The sequence below is a fragment of the Pseudopipra pipra genome, chromosome 4 (assembly GCF_036250125.1).
Source record: "Pseudopipra pipra isolate bDixPip1 chromosome 4, bDixPip1.hap1, whole genome shotgun sequence".
NCBI lineage: Eukaryota > Metazoa > Chordata > Aves > Passeriformes > Pipridae > Pseudopipra > Pseudopipra pipra.
Window position 1 is genome coordinate 32,310,985 of NC_087552.1, and position 24,639 is coordinate 32,335,623.

Consider the following 24,639-nt stretch of genomic DNA (forward strand, 5'->3'; position numbering starts at 1 on the left):
CAATTTATGGAGTTAATTTTTAGGTAGAAGAGAGTATTTAAAAGTGTTTAATACAAAGCAATTAAAAGAAAAATATACTGGTAAAACTCTAAATCTCTAATAAATCTCAAGAAAAAGCATTTTAATAACTAACTATAACACATAAATAAGTTTTATTCCAGTTAATCATATAGAATTTATATAGTAAATGGTAGTGAAATAGGTGGAGCAAACACTGTATCTTACTACTATGACTTCACATCTTAAATATTGCATGCAGTAGCAATTTGCAAGTCAAGGATAAAACTTGTATAAACTAGTTCAAAAGTCTGTACTCAGCATCTGTGTCTCAGAACAAATGTATCTGTAGGCTGCTGCCCTAGATTTTCGACATTATACTTAAAGTTCAAATGAAGTGTTTTTACTTTAATGTTTTGTTGTAGGGATTTTCTTTATTTAAACATTGCCTTGGTTTGCTTATCAAAATTAATTATGTTGCTGTTGGAACAGTCAACAGCCTGGTACAAATTGTAAGATGTTTCAAAGAAACCCCCAGAAATTGCTGGCTTTTTTTAGCAAATACAGATGATAAGTGGTGATTTAGTGGGTTTGGGTTTTTTTAGTGATTTTTAGAAAGGCTCAGAATGTCGTATAAGAACTTTCTTAACAGTAGAATTTAGAAGTCTTAAATATTTATCAGATGACTTACACATAATGGTTTTTATCACAGCCCCCGAGCAAGCATATATAACTTTGCTGTCCCTGAATGCAGCATGGTGGGATAGTAAAGGTGAGTAAACCTCCCAGGATTGTTTATTGCAGGTTTTTGCCCCCTCGAAGACGTCGTCTTAGCTGTATTGTTTGCACTGTTTGTTAGAGAAGTTGTTCTTTCCCCCACATACACAGCTCTAAGAAAGCTTGTAGAGATTTTCTGTCTAGTTGTTTTTTTCAAAAGAGACCATAGCTCTTCGGCTGTGGACCTGCTGTTGGATCACCCAATCTGATATTCTTGTCGATTGTGCAGCACAGAAGAAGGTTATAGTTTTTACTCCTAAAATGATTCTGAGTCATTTTTCAGTCATTTCTCAGTTATTTGCTGTTCCAGGTTGGGTTTAAATTTATGTTCAGGAGTGGGAGTTACTCCTCTGGGTACTTGGACTATTTCTTTGGGCAGTCAGTTTCATGGGAGAGACTCACGTTTCCTTCTTTGTTTTTTTCCGAATATGCTATTGTGGATGAATTTAAGTGTGTATATCTGTCACTAATGAGGCCTCTTTCATTTTTTTAAAATTAGGATTACCATTTTTGAGTGTCATGAGAATGGTTTTTAAAAGCTTAAAGGGCAGTTGGAAAACAGTATTAAATCTGTGCTCGGTGTTAACTTTACTGCTGGAAGCTTCTATTCTGAGGCACACTGAATTTTTCCTGCAGATTCAGTTATTTTTCTAATGCTGCTGCTTATGGACAGGGAACATAAATTTGTAAATTTTGGCCTCTGTAGGAGAGCTTGGAGAAAATAAGTAAGAAAGATACAACAATGTTGGACTATATTTATCTGTGAAATAACTTGACTGCCTTCAGTAGTAGAGTCAGTCACTTCAAAACAGGATGGAATTTAGTGCCCTTTTTTTTACTCCACTGATGATCACAATGAAGTTGGGTTTTGTTTATGCAGTGTACATCAGGCAGAGCTTGGCACTTAGCTGATAGTACACTGATCTAAAGTGTTACATATGCAATGTGAGAGACTACTGCTATGATACGTATGATATATGTAACTTGTCTATGTTAATATTCTGTGTTTAGTGAAGGTGAAACAAAGGGTCATTACAAACTTTGGTTAAAATTATATATATATAGGATGAGGAAATACTTATGTTCAGTACCAAAGAATGGGTTTTTTTTAAAAGTATAAGGCTCTTAGGAGAAAAAAACAACCTTGAACTGTTGACTAAACAGTTTCTTAATCATTTGAAGTAGTGCTGCAGAGGAAAGGGAAGGACACAGCACTGGCATAAGACTGTGAATGCCTTCATTATACCATTATCTTAAGTTCCTTAATAGTTAAGTTCGTCTTGAAATGGGTAATGCAGTATGTTTGTTGAAATCAAGTCTCTCTCATCTCCCGTCCACCCCTTTTTCCACAGCCAACTGTACACCCTACTTGGCTTGAATTTCCCTGAAGAAGAAAAGTTTGGAATTTATTGCTTTGGATCTTGTCATGAAAGAAAAAAGAATACCACGCGGATATATAATTACCGGAAATTCACGTTCCATGTTTAACGATGAATAATTCTTCGAAGTGCATGTGTGTATTAAGCATTTCAATATGAAGATTAGTGAAATTGAATGTTAAATTGTTTTGGTTAGTTTGATTAAATTTGGGTTTTAAAAGATAATTTGTTTAAAAGATTTTTATTACCTGTAACATACACTAGTAACTTATATTCAGAGTTAAAATAATTTGCCACAATTCCTTGTATTTCAAGTGTCACACAGAATTTTTACAGCTTCTGTTGTAAGTAATGAATCTTAAGCAAACATTAAAAAAACCAACAAACCCAAACCACAACATCCTGGCAACCTTGCCTTTTCATACATGAACATACATAATATGAAATGAATACCACACTCAAATTTGTTTCCATAATTTGATGCAAAATTTTATTGGAAGAACATGTCCAATAAAATCTTTGCTTCTGGTATAGCAGTACATCAATGGAGGAGTGATATTTTGAAGGACTTTAGGTACCATCAGGCTACATGAGATTGCTGTAGTCATAACATTGAGGTTCAATACCTTAGTTATTCTTTGAAACAAAGGCAAATATCCTGACACATACAAGTTACATGTATTTTTAAGTACAGCTCACTAGGTTGCATTTCCTGTTGTTAGCACCTCTCTGTTGGGACATGTGTGCTTTCATATTCACAGAGGCCTTACTTTTATCCAGGATATCCCTTGAAACCAGCACTTGTGCTTGCCTGTGGCAGCCATGTGAACAGCAGCTTGCTCACTTTCTAATCAGGCCATGTTCTTCTTAAAAAACATTGTTTAGCATTAAACTGAAAATAGTTTTCGATTTTTAAAATCAGATATATGTAATTCACTTTGAGCCATCTTTATTTTTATTGTGACTATTTAGCATTTCTCAGTCAAGTGCTTTATTTATTGAATGACAAAAAAAATAACGGCCTTTTTTTTCCTTTTTAAAAATCTGAAACAAATACTGTAGACCATCCTTATTTTTGGAATTTTATATATAATTTCAGTTCCTTGTCGAGGAGTGGGCCAAATGGCATAGTTAAAGCGTCTGAGGGCCTCACCTATGCAAGCAATGTTTGTAAGCTGTTGTGTCTGAAAATTGTTTGTCCAAAAGGAGTATTATGTAGACAGAAAACAATGCAATGGAAAGATTCAAAGTTGAATAATTTTTCTGAAAAGCAATCAACTATTGTGGTCCACTACACATTTTGGTTAGGTTTATTTCATCACCATATTAAATTGTCCTTCTTGCTGTTAATTTAGGTGCAGTTATAGCAGTTTCATTTTATTTGCATTTGATATTAGCTAAATAATAATTGTTTTAAATGTTGCAATTTTTAATGTTGAAATAATGTGTTTGACTTCTGTACTTGAATTAACATTTATATTAAATTTATGCTGTTCATATTCAGTGTGTGTAAACGAAAAATAAATTATTATTTTACACGTGGTACCTTCAAGACTCACTTTGCAGGGTTCACTTCGCTTTGTCTAGCAGCAAGCTTTGGCCAGAGGCTCCAGTGCTCCAGTGCTTTGCTGAACAAGAGGAAGTGTATTTAAGTGGCTTCATGAAGCCTTGAAAAAAGAAAAGTAGTTCTTAAAAAGCAAGTTGCTTAGTAGCTTCTGTCACATTTGAAAGTTGTTTAACTGTTGGGATTTCCTAAGAAACTCAGTTGGGAGGAAAGAAGAGGGGACTTGTTTAGTCCATGTTTAAATTAAGTGGTTTTAAGGCCAAGACAAAAATCAGTGTTTGAGATAGAATAATACAGTATCATGCCAATAAGATATGGGTATGATAATTTAGAAGTATTTGTAACTGTTAGGATGAGAATTCTAGTCTACAGAGTGCTGAAATAAGCTTAATTTTTATTTTTCAGGTATCTGGATTAAGACTCAGTTTTTTGTTTAATTTCTAATGGAAATCTGGGCCAATTCTACCTGGGTAGGATTGGTATTGTTAGCTACATAAGGGAGCTGTGGGACAAGGTGCACAGAAGTTGCATAACGATAAAATGAAAGACAGTATAAGAGCTGTGAATAAAAGTTCCCCCAGTGCTCACTGACCAGTACTGTAGAAAGCCATGGGATTGTATTTTTCAGGTGTGTAACATCCTTCTTGATCAGATTTCTAACTGTGCTCCCTTCTTTGAAGTAGTCTGGTGCAAAAAACCCCACCAGTTTTCTACAAACTAGCAGCTCCTGTGATTATTAACAACTAGCCTGGATCTTGGCAATTATTTTCAGTATTCCCAACACATATGACTGTACAAAACCATTATGAAGTGTTTGAGCATAATGAGTACTGGGTTCATGTCAGCCAATTAAAACCCTTAGGCAGAACTTGCCTTTGTTTTGCAGATAAGAGCAAAGGTGTAAGGAATAAGCAGCTGAAGCAGCAGTAGCACTCGGTGTAATTCAGGGTTTTTGAAGTTTATTTAGAACACATCATTAGAAATCTCTAATCAGTGTGCAAAATTGCAAGCATATTTTTCATATTTATAAAAATCTCACTGGAGCTTATTAACCTTTGAAAAATAAACCACCATGTATTTCCTGTATAAAGGTTTTAGCAGAGAGGACATGGTGTTGCACAGTTTTTACATTACTGTTGCATAATTGATAAAAAGTAAATTGGTGTACCATCCTGTTCTGTAATTGGTGTAGAAACTAGAAGTCCCTCTGAAAATAGAGGTCGCTGACTTCAGTGAAGCAAAATTTTGTTACTTTGTGCTAAACCCACCGCATTAAAAACTTGCCCTAAATAAGAAAAGGAGGTCCTTATTCTTAGTTTCATCTTGCCTTTTCTTTTTGTTTACTATTACTGCCATGTGATTGGTGATAGATAAGAAAGCCTGTGCTGCGGAGAAAGCATATTAAGAGTCAACAGCCTCTATCTTCCAACCCCCCTTTTTTCATAGGGAAAAACAGTAGGTGGGCTGGGGGAACCGAGGCTGCTTTTCACCCGGAGTTAGCATCCTAGATAATAATATGAATAAGAGTTACTAAATTAATGGAAATTTCTTTTAAATAGGAAACAGCATTAAAGAGCAAGTCGCCTGGGAGATGTTGGGTTAACGCACACTCTTGAGGTAAAAGTAATCCCTGAGAAGTCAGTTGTTCCAAGTCTTCAGTGAATTTCTTAACACAGTTGCAGTAACAATGAATGACCAGTTTCGCATCTCTTCACATTATTTAGTGTTGGGCAACCACAGGAAGGAAAACAAGTAATGATCCAGCAGTCTTAAGTATAACATTCCCGACACTAGAAAGAGCCCTAATAGGCCTCGAAACAGCCAGGAAAAGGGAAGGTTTAAAGCAGTCATTCAGAGCTCCACTTTCTACCTGTCATAGTTGTTCACCATGCTAACAAGGAGCCACCACGACTAGAAATCATTCCACCTTGTCTGTGTCTAAAACTGTTCAGTTTAAGAGACAGAGTAAAATGGTTTACCCTGCTCACTACATCACAGGCTGCATCAGTAATAAAATTACACCCTTAACCTTCTCAGGAGACAGAACCTGTGCTGCCATGAAAGGGCAACTGAAGCCACCAGGATGGCACCTGGTATCAGGAATGGCACCAGGCGTGTGGGATTCAGCTAGAGGCAGGCCTTTTCCAAAGATACAGACACTGCAGAACTACCATGAGAAGCATTTAACAATGCAACTGCTGTCAAACCAGGTGGAATTTTTAGGATTCTACAATGAAAATAGCTGCTCATGGGAATTGAAAAAATCTTAGGTACTGCGTGAAGGTGAAATTTCAAGAAGTATAAGAACATTTAAATATCTTCCAAAAGATCCCACTTCAGGCCTTGAACATTTTTTCTACTGACAGAAGCTGTGGCTGCTATTGACTTAGATTTTCCTGCAGAGGGAAGTATTCGCTAGTGTATGAAAATGAAATCCATGCAAATACATATTGGTCCCTGCAGCAGTAGGGCCCTTCTGTCCCAAATCCGGATGTCTCCCTTGCTCTGCTCTACAGATTAAACAGCAACGGAGGGGAAGAACAATTTTTCCCATTTCCCAGTACCTTTTCACAGGCAGAACTTAGTATTTGCAACACGTTCCTAGGGAAGACAAAAGTAGTAGGCTGGATTCAGACTGATGAGGAAAGAGACCTTTAACTCTCCCCTACTCTCTTTTTTTTTTTTCTGTGACAACCATCATTGTGTTGTCTGTCAGAATAACATCCATTGGGAAGGTGTATCTGGTTTCAGTGCAGGAAGCTACCATGATCAGTCTTTGAGGAATGAAGTGTTTCTGACTGAGGAGAAACTTCAGCCTCGGAAACTTCAGTAGCGAAGGAGAGCTTGGGTGCATGCAAAAAACCAACAAACCAGGATGCCTACAAGATGACACAGATTTGGAATACCATACAACAAGGTCTAAGTGCCGAATCTAAGTTCTCCTTGTAGAAAACTGAAGGTCAAATTCTTTATGGAATCCAAGGAGGTGTTTGGGTTTTAATGTATTATTTTTAAACCAGGGGTGGAGGTGTGTCAGAAAATGGTTAACAGCTGGTTTGTAGCACTAGCTTTCTAAGGATGGGTGGTGAGCAGCTTTCACTCATGAAGTCTTAGGGTGAAAGCTGATCACAGGAAGACAGATTAAAGGATTTGGTTTTTTTTCTTCAAACTAGACAAAAATGTAAAAAAGACAACCTCCCATGCCCCCAAAACTCACCTTCACTAACTAAAGCAACAGTCATGACAGAAAGCTACCTGAACTTCTAACACTACAGCATGTATTTTGATGAAACTTTCACTACATATTTGTCCTTAAACCCATGCAGTTCTCAGCTATCATGAAATCATATTTATTTTATCCATTCATCCTAGTCAAGGAGGTAAGCTATGAAAGTGGTACATTAAGGCCAGAGAAAACAGTCAAATCACCCAGGCTGTCCAGCACTCCAAGCACATCACCCAATTTCATTATATGCCCTTGGAGCAAGCCCAATAACAGCTGATAAAAGCACATCTTCCAGAAAGGCATCGAAGTCCGCAAGGAGCCAAATCTCGCAACATAAATTGGATCAGGGTGTCCTAGCTTTAATCAGACACAGTACTTCATTGCAAAAATACTTGATTTCTCCCACATAAAGAAGGTATTTCCTAAGCTCTTAACATCCGCTCTTGCTTTGAGCTTAATATACCAAATTACCTACCAGCTCTGCATACTGGTAATAGCTATCAGCTGTATTTTGCTGCTTTTCCTTCACCACCTTGTGACACTTTTCTTAATATTTGAGTAACTAGTGAATAACTGTGAATAACACTATAGGGAGACACCAGCAGGCTGTGAAGCAGGTGAAGTTCAACTCTATTCAGCTCTGGTGAACTTGCACAAACAGAGCTCACAAGCTGGTCCTGTTCCACAGCTGGAGAGAGCTGGGTGTTAGCACAGCTCCACTGTTTTTGGTTTATCTGATCTGAGGGAGGGACATGGCCTCCAATTTACGAGGCCCCAGGGGCTGAGCTGCTGGTCTCGAGTTTCTAGGAGGAGTGGAGCCAGGTGCTCTCACTGGAAAGTTCGGGATAAATATGGATACAAGGATTCCCAGTACAGTATGTCTTTCTGCCTGAGAAAGTCTTTCAAGGATCATCTGGACAAATATATGTAGTATAAAATCTAAGAAATGAAGTATTTTCATCCCAATGTAGAACAGGAATTCTTTAAGAGGATCAGATGTTGTCATTTGTGTAAACAATTCTCATTTGGGCTCTTCTAATACTAGGAGTAAGGGACATATGATGATACTGTACCAGTTAGGGCAAGCATTTAGTGAACTCTCAGACCTAGCTTTTCTGTACAGAGCTAGCTAATGGATTAACTCTACAGTCTTCAGAAAGCTCAGCTTCCAGTTTCCTTCCCCCATATTTCCAAGCATGATAAAATCAAGTAGACATAGCTGCTTTTAGGGTTGGTCAAAAGGTCAGCAGAAGATTCCTACTGTAGTAGAGTCTGCTGAACTTTCAGTGTCCTACTCTAGAATTCTTTGCCAGAAAAGTAAATCTTTCTGTATTTGTGCTTGTTAAATCCATTTCAATTGCATGCTATACCAGTATTTCATAATGGAAAGAAGCCACTCTCCTGTATAGATATGATTTCACTTTTTCTAAGCTATTCTTCCTTAAATTTTATTCCTTAAATATTCTTCCTTAAATTTTCAGCAATCCACTGAGATAGGGAGAATACTGTATTATTGGATGAAAACTGGAAAAAAAAATTGTATATTTTAAGCATTACTTTGGTGCTAAGCCTTCCACATCACTTCCTCACTCTGTACTAGTTCTACAGCTTGTCTGCTTCAGGAAGAAGTGAATACATGTTGAACTTCCGAGATGCCAAAAAATTCTGGATAGCCTTCAGTGCAGAGGACAACCTCAGACACCCCCCAGGGTTTTAAAAGCCTCATTAATTAATACAAGCAAACCAGCAATAATTTAAAAGCCTTTTTTTTTTCTTTGTTAGAGTAGAAAGATTCCTATTCTATGTATTCACATCCTAGTATACTGTTTGTTAAACAGGAGTCAGCAGAGATAAGAGAGGCATCTGACTAAGGGAAAATGTACATACTAGCAGCCTGAAAAGGAGAACCAACATAACTCAAGGAAACTTCATGTCATGTTTAAAACTTTGTGACAGAAACATTTTTAAAATTCCACTTTAAATGAAATTTACTTATACTCTTGGCAGTTCAGCAGTTCATTAAAAAAAAAAAAAGGCAATTTAATTGCATGGGAGGGAGTTGCAGAGAATATGAGAAAAGTAGGGATAAAGATCTGAGTACCAGTAGGCATTTTTAATTGCATTACATGGACAACTGTTTCATAACTGTTGAAAACTTGTTGGATTATTAGGATTCATAATGCTTGGATAAGCAGATGTTTGACTATAAATGAGAATATCCTACCCAAACAATCTAAGTCAGTGTAGATAAGACTCAGATATATTACTACTGAAATTGAACTATGATCAGCTTTTTCACTGTATTGCATGTTTGCTCTTTTTGGCCTAATTTCCGTGATGGTTCAGCAGGCTGTATCTCACACCGTACTGCCTTTCTCATCAGCTTTCTCTAAATTCTCACTTCATTGCTGCTTCATTATTTCGTGGGCCTTGCTTGGCATTTCTCTCCCCTCAGATGTTTTTCTGTGTCGTAGATGTATTGAATATCTTGGTTTGGAAGGGACCTTTCAAACATCATGTAGTCCACCCTGCCCCACACTGAGCAGGGACTTCTTCAACTAGATGAGGTTGCTCAGTGCCCCATCCAGCCTGACCTTGGTCATCAATTATTCTTCAACAATAGGCTTCGGTCTACTACTGTATTTAAGTGAAAACTATTTAATGTTTTTTCTTTGTCAGCTCACATTGTTTTTTCTTTAAAAAGAAATCCCAAACCTAGCACAGTCCTCAACCAAATCTATTGTGATTCTTTTAATTTAACCAGTGCTGACTTCTCTTAGTTACACTGTTTTGTATCAAAATATTCTCTTGTGTTTCCAGACTATTTCCAAATTGACTATGTCCATCTTTAAGGGTGCTTTTGAGATAAGGTGCCAGAATATCCCTTTGAATATAAGTTCAGCATCACTAGCACGTGGGCTCCTGCCAGCTCAGCTGCATCTGTCACTGGTTATGTTTTCTCATATCCTTAGCAAAGCCTGCAACAGAGTGCTGTTGGAAGCTTACATTACAAACTTCTGGTAGGTATCAAATGTAATCTTGGTTCTTTTCATCGTGAGTAATCTTTTACAGATGTGGTTTTACAAAGGAGGAATTTGATGAATCTACCACTTCTCTAATTCTTTGGCAAGAAGATACCTACTTAGTGGAAAAATGGTCCCATGTGATCATTGCCTGTATTTTATAGTAATATATGTTATAAACAGGTATTGTGGTAGTAAAGTGTCTTCGTAGAATTATATTGAGTGTGCAAACACCATTGACTAAGTACCAAATGAACTTTCAGCATTCATTATCTTATCAGTTCTGGGAGATGCAGGGAGTGGAGGATGTATAAAATAAACTCAGGCCGAGGCAGCCAAAATCTCTACTGAAAATGGAGTGTTGCAAGAAGTTAGAAGTAAAGTACAGAGGAAGTATATGAAAGTTCACAGTTCAGTTGGTCTCCAGGTGGCAGAAGTATATGGGATAAAAATCTCCAAAGTGAAGAACAGTTTTCTAAAGTGAGATTTTGAGCAGAAAGATGCAGACTGTGCATGGCCAGTTCACTACTAACACTCCCAGGCTGCATTCTCTAACCCAGGATACTCCCAAATTTCCACAATGTCCATCTTAACTACTCTCATCAAAAAGCACTCTCTGCACAACAGGAATCCCTTCTCCAGAGAACTAATTTTATGAAGGACTGTCAATCATAGCAGAATTTGTAATGGCAAGAAATGGCTATTTAGTTTTAGTATTGTAAACTCCTTTCATGTATAATCACTCTGTAAGTGGTAGCCATTAAAGTTTTTAAAGAGTAGATGCAGAGTTATGACAGTAGGGCAAGATCTCTTGGTTATGGAAGAGAGGAAGTGTAATAGTGATCTCCCTTCACTGCAGATGTCCCTTCCATCCTGCAGCGCTTCATCTACCTGAGCTGTCCCCACCACATTGTCAATGCCTCTGCCAGTCTCTTGCTGAGCCTGGGGGAGAGCAGCAGCACTCTCTTATCTTCTTGCTATTTCACATACTTTCTTGTGTGATGTCCAATTAGTCAGAGTTGGATTTTTGGTTTTAGTGTACAAATTGGGAAGTCAATACATATGCGGTTTTTTGCCTCTATTTTTTCATTTATTTTTAGTTTCCAGTCTTTTTGGGTATGCCTGATGCTCCCCCATGTTCAAAGGCATTACGGTAGGCTACCCAGACCTGGTTAAACACAGTCCTTGATGCACCACAGAGTTCAGAGAAAGGAAGGGAGAGGTTTCAAGTATCTGACTGCAGGAAAGGCAGGGTGTTGAGGAGTTGGGATAATTCCAGATCCCCTGCTGAATAAGATTAACAGAGGACCCGAAAAGCCCTTGCCAGCCCTCAAGGTAGATCAGCCTCTCTAATTGTTCTGCTAAGTTAGCAGTGGAGAGGAAAAAGGGCTGTAAACAAGTAACATTTAAAGCAAACACCAACCCAAACCAGAAGCAAGTATTTGGTACATGTATTTGCCAACACACATTTCTAAAGTCCTGACCTATATGGGAAAATAAATGCATTATTAGGGCTAAAAAGTGTCCTCAACCTGGAAATGCTCCAGCTGTCAATGAGAAAAATTTACAGTTCCAGGGCAGACAGTAAAATGATATTTTGGCTTGAAAATATGAAAGTATTACCTCTGAGGAGAAATGACCTAAAACAAAGACGTTCGCAGAGAGTTCAGAAAAATGTCTAAGGGATCGTGATTCCAGAGGGACAAGTGCTGGAGAAAAGATTGTGAAAGCTAAACATGAATATTTGGCTAAGCAATAATTTAATAAGGGATAAAGAGGTAAATCTACAACTATTTAATTCACAGAATATTAATGTTATTGGTGAAGCAGACCTTTTTTTTTTTTCTTAAAAAAAAAGCACTGAAAAGTTTATTTTCCAGGAGATAAACATCACAATTTTGGAAAGCAAAATAAAGACACTGATTTCTTACATATACCACTGAAACATTAAAGCCAGTTCTTAACCAAGTTCTATCTGAACCAAATATTAAAGTCTTGTTAAACTATAACATGGACAAAAAGAAAAGCAGAGGCTTGCTTGTGACTTCTATGTTAGGTTCTTCTAGAAATTTCTGTTAGGTTTTTTTGGAACTAGAAGTTTTACCCCACATGCTGACTTGTGCTGGAAAGGCACGTTACACCTCAGCTGGGAAAAATGTGAGTGCAAGCCTGACAAGGGAAAAGCCCATCTTCTACTTTTTTCAACCAGCACAGCTTTCAAAACCTTGTTACCATTAAACTGAATTTCTGATATGACTCCACTATCCCTATCGAACTAAATCCTGATGGAAATCAAGGGAAAAAAGTCAGTAGCTCAAGTTAAACTTTGAAGGGAGCCGAGCCCAGTAATAGCATTAAAAGCAGCAGTTATGTGAGATATGAAACATGGTATCATAATTCATCTTTGTACGTGCAAGGTACCAGACCGAGTGCCATGTGTAACATCATTATGAGTACCAGCCAATGATGACAAGATGGCAAATGGTAATTTAAATGACAGAAACAATGAAGGCTCTGATTATTCAATTAACTTGCAGCTTTATGAAATGAAAGATAGTCTGATTTTTCTAATGCTGCTTACTTTTATCTCCAACTTTGCAATACCTGATACTAAGTGAAGAATTTTAGAGGCTTTCAAGAAACAGGTTCTCATGAGACTATGAGCTTATTTAATATTTATTTTTTTTTACAAAGTACTTATTCATACTATCATAATCAAAGACACTCCCTGTGATAAATTTTCAGAATAGATTTTCACTGAACAAAGCCTCTGTTCAGCAACTAATTCATCAGTTTTTACAACTGAATGTCTGTCACAGAAGGACGACAAGATCAGTCTCAAGTTTGCCTTGGCTTTGTTCATATGTGATGGACCAGAGCCTGCATTCAGTAGAACACCTCCAGAGCCAAAACTCAGGATCAAATGTTTAAAATGACAGCTGATTTTGAAAGATGTGCACTCCTAATAAACCTCAGACGTGCTTATATTTCCTTACCCTGAAATATCCAGGCAGAGGGGAAAAAGTGGGGCTTGGCTGAAATTTTTTTTTTTCTTGCTGTTGAAGACAAGTTTAGTGGAGAAAGCTGAGGGACAGGACAGTGCCACCAATATCCTAACCTATGCAGTTGAAACCCAGGGCATGGAGAAGGGTGCTGCTCTCCCAAGAGGGGAGAGCTATTGCTGAGGGTGCTGCTATTGCCGGGTCTCCAAGGCAGCCAAGGGCAGTTCCACAGAAATACCTGCCTTAGTGGGAACCTCAGGGGGAAAAAAGGGCTGTAAATATGCAAAAATTCCCAGCCACACAGTGAATTTCAGCATGCTTTAAAGGTAGGGATTTGGCTAACTTCCAGTTTTAAAAGAAATTAAAACTGCCTTTCAAGGCACTAAGGCAGCTAGATCCTATCAGTTCTCACTACATTTTGAATAACTCCCTTGCTTCTCTCCAGCGGGAACAACTTGTTACACTGCTGTTATTTTGAACCATGGTCTCAACACACAGGCACAGAAAATGAGTTTTTAAAAGATTAATATAAAAAGTAATAATTCTAACACTATGGCTAAGAGATTCATCTGACTGAAAAAAAAAAAAAGCCATTCTAATTGTCAGACTTAACTGGCAACTAGTCCTACAGCATCAGCATTGTCTCCTGCATCTCTTCCCTCTCAGATTTTATCAGGAATACTTGCGCAAGCCAGAAGGATTTGATTGATACATTTTAGCACAGATACTGCAAATTCAGGCTTCACATGTAGATAATCTTGGCAAGTCCTAGCTCAGTGGCCTTAATAATTTACCTCCCCTCCTACATTTTTAGTCTGCTGTAAATGGATTACCAAAGACCTATCCAAGCTGTTGTACTCTGAGGGACAAAGCCTATCCCTGCTTCTTTTTCTTTCCCCAATTCTCAGTCCAGTGTTCTCAGGCTTGAAGTATGTCTAGTTGTGGAAGAAGACAGCCACTGCCATAGCAGAGAGCAGTTTACTCATAAGATTCAAGAGTCAAGGAAAAAGGCGTAAGGCTGCTTTCTGTGGCAGTGTCCATTCTGTGGTACTTCTCTACTTCCTCCCAAGTCCCCCCTAACTCATTAAGGGAATTGGAAAAGATCCTCCCAACCTGATGGATTGTCACCCAGTAGTGACAGGTGTGTTTACTGGTGGAAGCATCCTACATCCTAATATGGAGGCATTTCTCTGGTATCACACTTGCATAGTTTCAGATCATTTATGCAACTAAAATAGACTAAAAAATGGGTCCAAAACAGGAGGCAAGACAGAGAGAGACTTGTTCTGTCTCAGGGAAGAATTTCATTGAATTACATTGCTTTCCCCATAGGCAACACATATTTCTGACTGATTCAACCTTCTTTCAGCAGAATAAGAGTGTAAAAGAAGTGCAGCAACAAAATTGCTAGCATTGACTTCAGTGAGCTGGTATTTCAGTGCTGAAATTTTATTACTGGCATTGGATTAGAAATATGGTCTTTGGTAGGGTTTTTTTCCCCCAAAAAAGGAAAGAGACTGTTTTAAACTTCTTCCCTCCTTACTTCATGAAAAAAAAAGTTTTAGGAGAGACCTACTGGAGAGTATTTTAAAATACAGTATTATTTTTTTCATTAGTCACCATGAGTTCAGAACTAAGTAGTAAAACAATGAGTAAAACTTTAAACAGTACTCAGCTTCAGCAGCTGTAATTTGTCAGATGTTGGCTACATTAAATTAAATCACAGCCTTTTGATCTACTGAGGGAACATCATCAAGCCAGTGTATACAAGAATGCTAAGTCAAATTTACACTTAGAATGCCAACAAGAGGATGGCAGAGCTCAGTCATTCCAAATCACCCAGTTATCACTCCAAAGTACTTATTTACTGTCAAGTGTCATGCTTAGGGGCACGGAGGCACTAACATACACAGCACAGTAGTGTGTGACTGAGGAAAATGTGGTTCGTGCAAAATGGGATTCAGCATATGGGGAAGAGGATTATGTGTAAACTGGAAGACAAACTGTCCTGCTGAGTAGCTGCAGCATGCTGGCTGCACACACAGCACAGGATTTTCTGGGAACCAGCTCTGCAGAAGAGCACAGGCAGGCAGACAGGTCAGTGGTGATGAATGCTAGCTATGAATGGGCTTAGGTAAGAATTGGCCAACAGGTCAAGGGAAGTGTTTTTCCCCTGCTACATATCACTCAAAGCTGCACCTAGAACAGTGTCTGGCTGTGTTTCCCCCAGCACAGGGGAGAGGGAGCTCAATGGAGAGTTACTGTGACAGCTGAGTGCAGGAGCACAAAAGGCACAAAGAGCTGCAGGAGGAGCTGGATGGGAACTAGGAACTAGGATGGAGAGGTCTGGACAGAAGACAGACAATTCCTCCTCAAAGATGCACTGTAAAAACACAAGAATAAATGGTCATTGGTAGGAGCAAGGGAAATTCCAATTAACTTTTCTTTCCCCTCTGTCCAAATGAAGATGGTTTAGCACTGCAAAAAGATGCCTGAAGAGTATGTCTAATCCATCCTTGCAGATACTCAAGACTGCCCTGGACAAGATCCCAAGTGCCTGATTTGACTTAGATGTTGAAGCAAGGGTTGGACTAGAGACCTCCCCATCCGACTTGAATGAGGACACGAAACTAGAAAGCATGCAGGATAAGCCAAACGAAGTCCATTGGTTGCCTGGATGGAAGATGACAAAGGCTGGCCATGCTCAATATCATCAGCATTTCCAGAAGGTAACTGAGTTGGGAAAGAAAACATTTGTGAGAGCAGGAAGACCGGAGAGTGAAGGACATCCTTGCATCCTTCTCTCCCATGAAGCCATGAACCAGAGGCATGGGAAACTATCAGGCATCCCCTTGCCCCTGTTCAGGCATACAAAATTACAACTGTGTGCTCCTCCTTTGTGCTCCAAAAAAGTACAAATTGCATCTCTACCTAGCTGCTCCACAGGGTGAGGAGTTGGTAACATGGTAGTGCTGGTGTTTGTGTGGAAGACTGTGTAGAATTTTCCAGTGAAGGACATAATGTAGAAAGCTGCAAGGGTGTCCTTGCAGTAGGCTGACATGGCAGCAAGCAGTGCACATCAACCCTGAAGGTCTGGAGACCTGCACCATTTTTTGTAATAACTTGTTATAGCTTGGTGACAACTTGGGGTGAGGAGAAATCAGCTCATGTTTTTCATTTTACTATGCACAGCACATATATCAGCTTTTCAGAGCAGTACATTTTTGAGAGCAAGCCTGTGAGGTCACTTTTGAGTCACATCACAATATTAATTGCATTTTATTACACTATAATTTGAGGCAAAGTATTGTACAAGTCTTCATTTAGAGGGCATGACTCAAATCCAGTTTCTTTTTTCACAAGGTATATCAATAATATTTGTCTGAGATGACCAAAAAAAGAAGGAAAACTTTGAAATGCTTAATGATTTAAAAAAAGATTTAAACACAGAACAGCAGCAGAGCCACAAGCTAGAATTAAACAAGTTAGAATAATTTTTCTTTGGTCCTTCTTACATCTCCTGAAACCATGCCTGGCCAGCATGATCTGAGAGATGCTAAGAAAAGACTCAATCTAACATATATAACTGTGTCTTTTATTAGATACATAGTTAAGTATTGTATAGATCATTATTGGTTTGCACCTCAAAGAAAATTTCAGTCTCTTACTGTGGAGATAAAATGAGACAGTTAAAACATATTGGACTTGATTTAGCAGCGTCAGGGAGCTGCCACAGTAGATTTCTCTTTTTAGGAAGACCAGGAAACCTCTAAAGATGCTCACAGAAGAAGCGCGTTCCCTCTATGACCCAAGTCACCTTCCTCTTAGAAGACAATCACCACTGCTCCAGTTACTGTGATAAGCATTTATCCCAGAGCTTAGCTCTTCTCAGTTAGGACTTTCTCACATTTTGCAACCAAGGTTTACTCCTGGCCAATTTTACTCCTGTGCTCTTCCTGAGACCACTCACCAGGTAACATAGCTGTTTATTCACTCACATTCACAGGAAGTAATCTTGCCCCTTCCTCTTTACTAAAAGAAAGAAGTACCCATTCTGTTTTCTAATACATTCATCACTGATTCAAACCCCAACACCACCTGATTTCATCAATTTGTTGAAACTTTTTGTCATGGGGTTTACTTTGAGCTCTGACTGCTGGAGCTAAAAAAAAGCCCCTCTCTAACCAATTAAGTAATGTTTTCCTACTGACACTAGTTACAAAGGAAACTTGTAAATATGGCTCAGAGGAACTCTGGCATCTCAAAAGTCAGAAGACGAATAATAAATTTTTATCAAGCATGTTGTATATTAGTGCGATTTGAGGTGTCATCTCAGGAGTTTGTAATATTGCAGTAAGTGCATTTTTTAAGGGTTAGTGCAAGCGTCAATGTTCTCTTTCAGGTGGTTGTTAAAAAGTTATAAATTGCATGAATTTGATGAACACAGGACTCGCTGGGTATTTTTCATTCATTTAGTTTTCCTCCCACCTTTCTAAGACCGTCTCTATTTGCCTTTACAAGTTGTCTGATCAGAGCCATCTGTCAAATGCAGCAGCAGGGTCACATGAACACAGAGAAGTTCCCAGGCTTGACCTGCCTTGGTCAACAAGGGCACTGCTTCAGACTTACCAAGTCCATGACTACCTTCAGTCTGTTCCCAAGGAGGAGCTGTTGGCCACCACCAGGCCTGCTTAAGCAATGCTGTTCATCTCATCTCAAGCAGTGGCTCCCACTTTCTTAGGGAAAACCTTGAGAGGAGACTGAGGGTAGTGGTGTATCAGGTTAGCTGTTCTTCAGTGCAAACAGCTTCCAGTCATTCTCCTCCTTCATGACTTCTCCAGTTTCCCTGCTCTACAACTGGATGTGCTCCTGTCTTTGTACAGTCAGACAGCCCTCAGGATCTGGAGTATACTGCTGCTCCAAAGCTGTCACCTGTGGCTCATAGCTTGTTCGTGGTGGGCCCAGGAAAACTGGCAAGCTATCCTGGATAATTGCTGAGGCACCTTTGTTTCTGGAGACCTGCTATCAATCTCATTTATTGGTGCAGCGCTGCACTGTAGTGCTGTAAAAAGCAATAAAAGGAAAACTACTTGGATGGAGTTACCTGAAATATGTTTTTCAGCTTGTACTTCTATTCACTGCACAAATGTATCACAGAGGCAGCAGTAGCAATTTCATGCCATCACTGTCCCATTTGCACTAGGTGCCCTCAATATAATGTCCCCTTCCTCTGTTTCCCCATCCACATCTATTTCAAGTCTCGCCTCATAGCAGAATTTTTAGTAATGCTTTGCAAAACCCTATGACAAATGCAAAAGCAGAATCCTTACCAATTTCACCAACATTCCATATTATCAAATGAGAGGAGCTGATGATACCTCAAGTGGACAAATTTTAGCTGTAGTTACATTGCATGACTCACTCAGCACTGGTATTAAAATCCCAGATTCTTCTCCTGTGCGTGCAAGTGTTCCCTCCTCCCCACCCATGACTGCCAGCATAAACCACAGCAAGACACAAACACCTGCAATTTTTATCTTACTTCATGTTATATAATGCCTCCTGAGCCACACAGTTACTTGTGCTTATCTAAGGCCTGGTGGAATACACAAAGTAGAAACCTAAGTACAGGGATGCCTCCACAGACTTGATGTCCTGTGAAATCTGCTGCAGCTACACCCTCCTTTTGCAGTGCAGACATCAAAAGGATTGCAATATGCTGGAGACCTGCTAGGAAGGAACACTGCTTGCATGTAAGCAAAGCCAAGACAACAGAGGACAGAACAGCTCTGGCTAAAGCAGGTGGCAGAGAAAGCAGGAGTCGTGCTGGAGCAGGACATTGATGGCCATCCTCATGGATCCAGATACACATCATCTCTTGGGATCAGGGGCATGGTGAGCGTGACATAATTCGAATGAGTATTTATAGTTAATTAGTAAAGCAGATGAAATGGAATGAGAATTAGAAGATCCCAACTAATCCTCTTTGCAAATAACTTTTTTTAAGATGTAAAACTTGTATATGATTTCTCACATTCAGAATTAAAGACAGTTATTTCTGACGAAGTTTTATTGGTACACTCAAAATGAACTTAGTCATGATGAATTTTTTTGTACTAAAAAGATATAAAAGTGCAAATCCAGGGGAATTCTTCAGCTTCTTAGCATTAGTGGCCAACTATGAATTCAAATAAGTTAAAATTGAGTTAAGGGTCACTCTTTTAGGAAAAAGATGTGTCTATTTTTCAGTAGCACAAAAACTGTTATAACTGTCCTGGCTAGTGCAGCTGTCGTTTGAGATGAAAAAAACTATCATCTCAACAGTCATCTTCAAGGAAAGAAAGGCTGCACATGGAAACAGCTAAAAGACCTTAGCTTTAAAAATATATATTTATTGAAGTTTGTTAAATTCTGTTAAACTTATAGTGATTATAATATATCTGTCACTAAGATAGAGCTTAAATGGCAAGGTTAACATTAATTCCCATTTTCACACTGGCCAGCATCTGCTATAAAACAGAAAGTGGGTTGGACTCCCACTGTCTAGTGGGAGTCCAACCTGCAGCAAAACCTCTTATTTCAGGTTTGTATTTTCTCACACGTTGCTCAGTAGCAGTGAGGCTGAGGTGAGGCCATAGAGAGACACAAAATACTGTAGCTTGCTCATCCACAGTTCATCTTATGACATTATCAGAAATACCAGTAAGTGATATTAATTTTCAAGTTTTCCTTCAAGAAAACAAAATCAACACACTTTCTTGGTGTCTGATTGGTCTTTTAGGGTTTTAAAATTGTGTTTACTGAGCAGTGAGTTACAAATTAAGCTTAGCTTAGTTTGCAGAGGTGAGTCATACAGACTTCCAGGAACCAGCCAAATTCAGCATTTGACTGTGTTCTTTGCTTCTCTTGGGCTCTGGAGAAAAGCGATGGTGACCAAAAAAATAATAAAATAGAAGTCTTCATAGAGTGGCAGAGCTGAGGACCCCACATTTTGTCCTTTTCTCTGCCTATTCCATGCCATCAGTTTGAACAGCTGCATAAATAAATGCTTTACACAGACATTCACACAAGCTCTTTTATTGAGAAGCAGAAAAGGCTTAAATGAAAACCTAAACACTCAGGTTTGAGGCAAGGGGTGTGATGTTACTGAAAACTTCCACTGTTGGACTAGGTTTCTGCCATAGCAGGTCTTTGTTATTAAAAGTTCCATACAGAACCTGAATGCAAAGCATTTACCATCACCCCTTTGATAAAAGCATTATGAAATTGTTCAAAACCACTGACTTTCTTCCTTGCTTGTAAAGAAACTTCGCATTCACCAACAAATTAACTTCCCACTTTGTAAGACTTGTGTTTAGTTATGGCCAGATAAATTTCACTTATAAACTGAAAGAAATGCCCAAACAGTGCCACCTTTAATCATAAAAACTGCTGTGCAGAAGCTAATGAAGAAAGCCAGACACTGGCCTACTATAAATGAGTCCCCTGGTCCAAAACACAATCCATCACAAAGTTGAGCCTCATTTCCAAATAAAGCAGAAGAGACATGTGAACATACCTTGCTATAAACATTTCCCTCTCCAGCATTTCCCAGAAACTGTAATTCAAACAGGGACCAGATCTAGCAGACCAGATTCAGGCAAAACAAAATTTGCATTTAAATCAGCAAGAGCTACTGGTGACTAGCATGCAGCATGTACTTATTAGCATCCTAACAGAAATGTGTATTTTAAAGCAGATGGTAGGAGCTGAAAGAAAATTGAATCACAAAATAAGATCATTAACATAAGTGCTTCCTCTTCTAATCAGCTACCACTGTGTTACTATCAACTAGGGTGTTGGGGAATATCATTCATTTCCTCATCTCAGAATGTAAATATGTGAATTGTTTCACTCCCCGTTTCCCCCCTCACCCCCATACCCACTTTGCACTTTCTTTCCCCTCAGTGTTTCCCCCAGTTTGACAAAAAATTAGAGTGGACCATTTTCTTGTCTTCTCTCCTTCCCATCAGTAGAGTTCTCTGCATCTACTGAAAAAACCTCTAGATTTTGACAGAAGGGGGTATTCTGGGACAACATTTCACACTTATTTCTCCACATAGCTGCTTCCCACACCAGAGCAAAACCTTTCAGGTGCAAGCATAGTAGCTTGGGAAAACAGCTTGAAAAGTACAATCATGAAACAAAAAAACCAGAGCATAGTCATTCTATCTCTCTCAGTTACATTAATATTTCTCAGTTCACATAGCAAGTAAACTACCAGTACTTTGGGCTTAAGCCACTCAGCTACAAACAAGCTGGTTTTTCTCCCCTTCCCCATCACCTTCCTCAACAAAATTTCTGCAACCAGAATTTAACCACCAGAATATTGGTTAAAATGCTCTTCACTGGCAATGGCTGTGAGAACTGACTTGCTGGTCAGTTCTAGATAGGAACTAGAGCACCAGTAAAACCCAGTCATTACAAGAATCGAGGATGCTTAAAATATACTACAAGAATCGTCAAAGCTACCTCAAAAAAAAGTCATAGAAAAATGGTATTTCCTTACCTGACAGAGCTTTCAAAGGCACTCATCCATCAAAAATACATCCATAGGAAATACACTTCTATGGCTTCTTTTCCTTGAGGAACACAACAGCTCAGTGCAGGATCCTGCCTACCCTTTTACTCAGCTGTAAGGTGTTAGACCTACCAGATCCTTACCCAAGCCCCAGCTGACAGCAATGGGTAACTTGTCCTGTAGGACCCTCAGGGAAGTAAAATTTCTTTGGTGCTGAGGACCTGGCATGGTGCTTTTTTATTCTTGGAAAAGTAGCACACTCCTGAGATTATCACAAAATTCCTGAAAGGGCTTTGTGCAAGAGGGCTGCTGGGCCACAGCTGCATGAACACCAGGGGCATAATTTCATTTTAAGCATGCCTGAGCCAAAACACTGTAGAACTGTTACAGGCATTACTTTGAATTTCTAGGCAAGGCAATCACTGATTTTGCTCATTTCCAGTGTAATTCACAGTGGCTACATAGGATTTTGATCTGCAGTAGTTTAAATACACTGCAACAGGGCATGGAATTTTAGCTCCAAGCTTTTGTTTTTCTTTCTAACATCAGGTGCTGCAAATATTGCAGCAACCTAGAAATAAGATTCCAGATAAAAATTCTCACTATATTGTCACTTTTCTGCTCTTTCTAGGTTGAAGGAGGCCAAAAGATTAAGCATACAATGCTGCAGGTGCAGGGCTGAGTTGCAAAATCATTACCACCTTGCCCTACATCAAGTTATCACTAATTATTTATACACAAAAGAAATCGCTACCATTTGACATAGAAATATCCATGTACTTGCTCTCCCACATATAAAGGAACAAAACTTCTACCTATTATTTTCCCAGCTGGAAGCTAATCTGCGCTAAATTTTGCGGCAGTGCTGAAGATTTCTGAAAAAGCTTCACAGATAATTGAGTTGCAGCTTCAATACATAGGATCCCTCAGTAAGCAAAAGAGTATCATCCTCTGTTTGTCATAAGCCTTTTTAAAGCAGGAAGAAGATCAAGAAAAGAACAGATGAACCTGTTGAGAGGTTCTGACAACGTTACTTCTCCCAGAAGCGTTACTAACTACCCTACAATTTTCCACGGTTATTTCAAGGCCTTAAGCATCAGGCAAGAGTGGTGTCATGCTATAAACGCAAGTAAAATTGAGTACTTCCATTTCCACTGCAAGCCTGTTTCTGTGGAGCTGTTGGTTTCTCCATGCAGCTATTTCCAATGACACCTGATCTTCAAGGTGGGCTAACAGGCTTTCCGTGTTGCGGGACCTACAAGGCAGCTGCCCACTTAATAAGAACCTGCACTAATTGCTTGGGCAAGCTCTCATCAGGCTCAGTATGGATATAAAGTGAGTCTAGAATGGATTTAGGTTTCTTCTGGGACTTTTTAGCACAGTTTTGAGCCTTTTGTCCTACCGAAGTACTGATCAACAGAACAGAATGACACATTTGCAGCATAATTGTACAATCTGCTTTTCTGTATTGTTTTCAAGTTCACCTGAGCTTCTGAACTGGTATCTTTTCCATTCTTTTTTTCCTGTTAGCTTAAGTGACTGTTTCATGGCACAGCGATTTGGAAAATGCTCATTTTATAAAGGCTAGTGTTTCAGTCATCTTTCAGCCCCCAGAGACAATTATAACACCAAATGTTATAAGCTAAGGCTGCTCCCATACAGATGGCAAAAACTGTTGGTGCAGCAGGAAAGGAATGGTAAGTATTTAATCCTACCCACTGCTCTGAATCCTGTGCATGTGCAGGGGCAAGAAAACACATCAAAACCTTCTTCTTGCACAAGACTAGCTGTGAGCTTCTTGTTGAAGAAAGTTCAGCAAATATCCTTCCAACTGCCTTGCAGACAGATATAAGGCTAAAACAGTCCAGTCTCACCTTTAATCTCTCTCGATGCCTTCTGACAAGGGATCTCTGCTTTTAGAACTGCAGTTTGAAGCTTTCTCTAAGACTGGAAAGGTGATAGAATGATCTTGTGCTCTGTGAGGAGAGCAGCTACCTCCCCAGGACAGATGTTGCAGTTCACTGCCTGGGACTTTCGCTGTGCTCGCCTTTGCCAGCACTAGATGACCTCTAAGAGCTCTGTCTCTGGAAGGCTATAGCTCTGGAAACCAAACATCCAACCAACAAAAATCACCTTAAAAATCTGCCTCCTGCTTTTAATAAAGTAATACAAAGGATGGAACAGAATGGAACATCTGCTGATCAAAACTGATTGGAGCCATGATTAATTGGTTTTAAAATCAGAAATGGCAGGTTCATTTTTGGCTAAACCAAGAAAGTAAAACAGTTGGCTCTCTCCTCCCAAACAATTATAATTGTAAGTTTGACATGATATTCCATTTCTAAGTGTTTTGCTTCCCCAACGTCCTAAGCTGACACAATAAAAATAACTTACACTGCACAGGAAATATGACTGGACACAGCCTGAATCCTGTGCAGCTCAGGTCAGAAGTCTTTACTTTCCTGAGCACCTTGCTCCAACTGTATTTACCTGAAGTACCACTGCAGTTCAGTCTTTGGGGTAAGGCACTAAGGAGAAATGAAGCATCTAAAACTGGGTAACAGATTTGTTGCATTGTACATTTTCCTAGTGAATTGCTTTTTACTGATGTATTACTACTTTCACTTTTCTGAGCTTATGAAGTGTGACTGCCATTTAGCAGCACCTTGTTGTCCCAAAGAGACAGGCTGATAGAGGAATTTGTTGCAGTAAGATGACAGGCTTTGTGAAAAAAGATTGTCCTTGTTCACTTTCATGGGACATTTCAGATAGGGACCATTCAGGGGCATTTTTTGTCACACAGGGATGCTTGGAGTTGAGATTGGTCTGAAAACCTTCCTGCATTGTACGATGTCACTGCACACATCATTGCCATTATTATAATTACTGCAGTTATTAGATTATTCTTCCCATGAAATATAGAGCTGTGAACTATACGTGTGTTCCCAGTGCAGCCATGGCTACTGCTCTTCTCCCTTCTGCTGCAAAGCAAGCTGTGTGTACTGCAGGCTGCCACCTCCTTTGTGGTGAAAATGTTATCAAGACAAAACAAATTAATAAACCCCTTTCTTCTGGTAAGGCAGAGCCAACAAGGCTGTCAAGAGCATGGTG

General features: G+C 39.2%; 1 protein-coding gene across 3 annotated transcripts in view; it reads left to right on the plus strand.

Moving 5' to 3' along the window:
- Positions 1 to 24,639, plus strand: part of RBM46 (RNA binding motif protein 46) — a 43,550-nt gene that overhangs the window by 14,927 nt on the left and 3,984 nt on the right. Inside the window, exons 5-6 of one of the 3 annotated variants that reach the window (XM_064652299.1) lie at positions 710 to 769; positions 2,127 to 2,378. The exons of 1 other annotated variant lie outside the window; for it this stretch is intronic. In XM_064652299.1, the coding sequence (XP_064508369.1) occupies positions 710 to 769; positions 2,127 to 2,152 (86 nt within the window). In that variant the 3' untranslated portion in view covers positions 2,153 to 2,378. Of the gene's footprint in view, positions 1 to 709; positions 770 to 2,126; positions 2,379 to 24,639 lie in introns of those variants that run through there. One more of the 3 variants, XM_064652300.1, reaches the window with a different exon arrangement.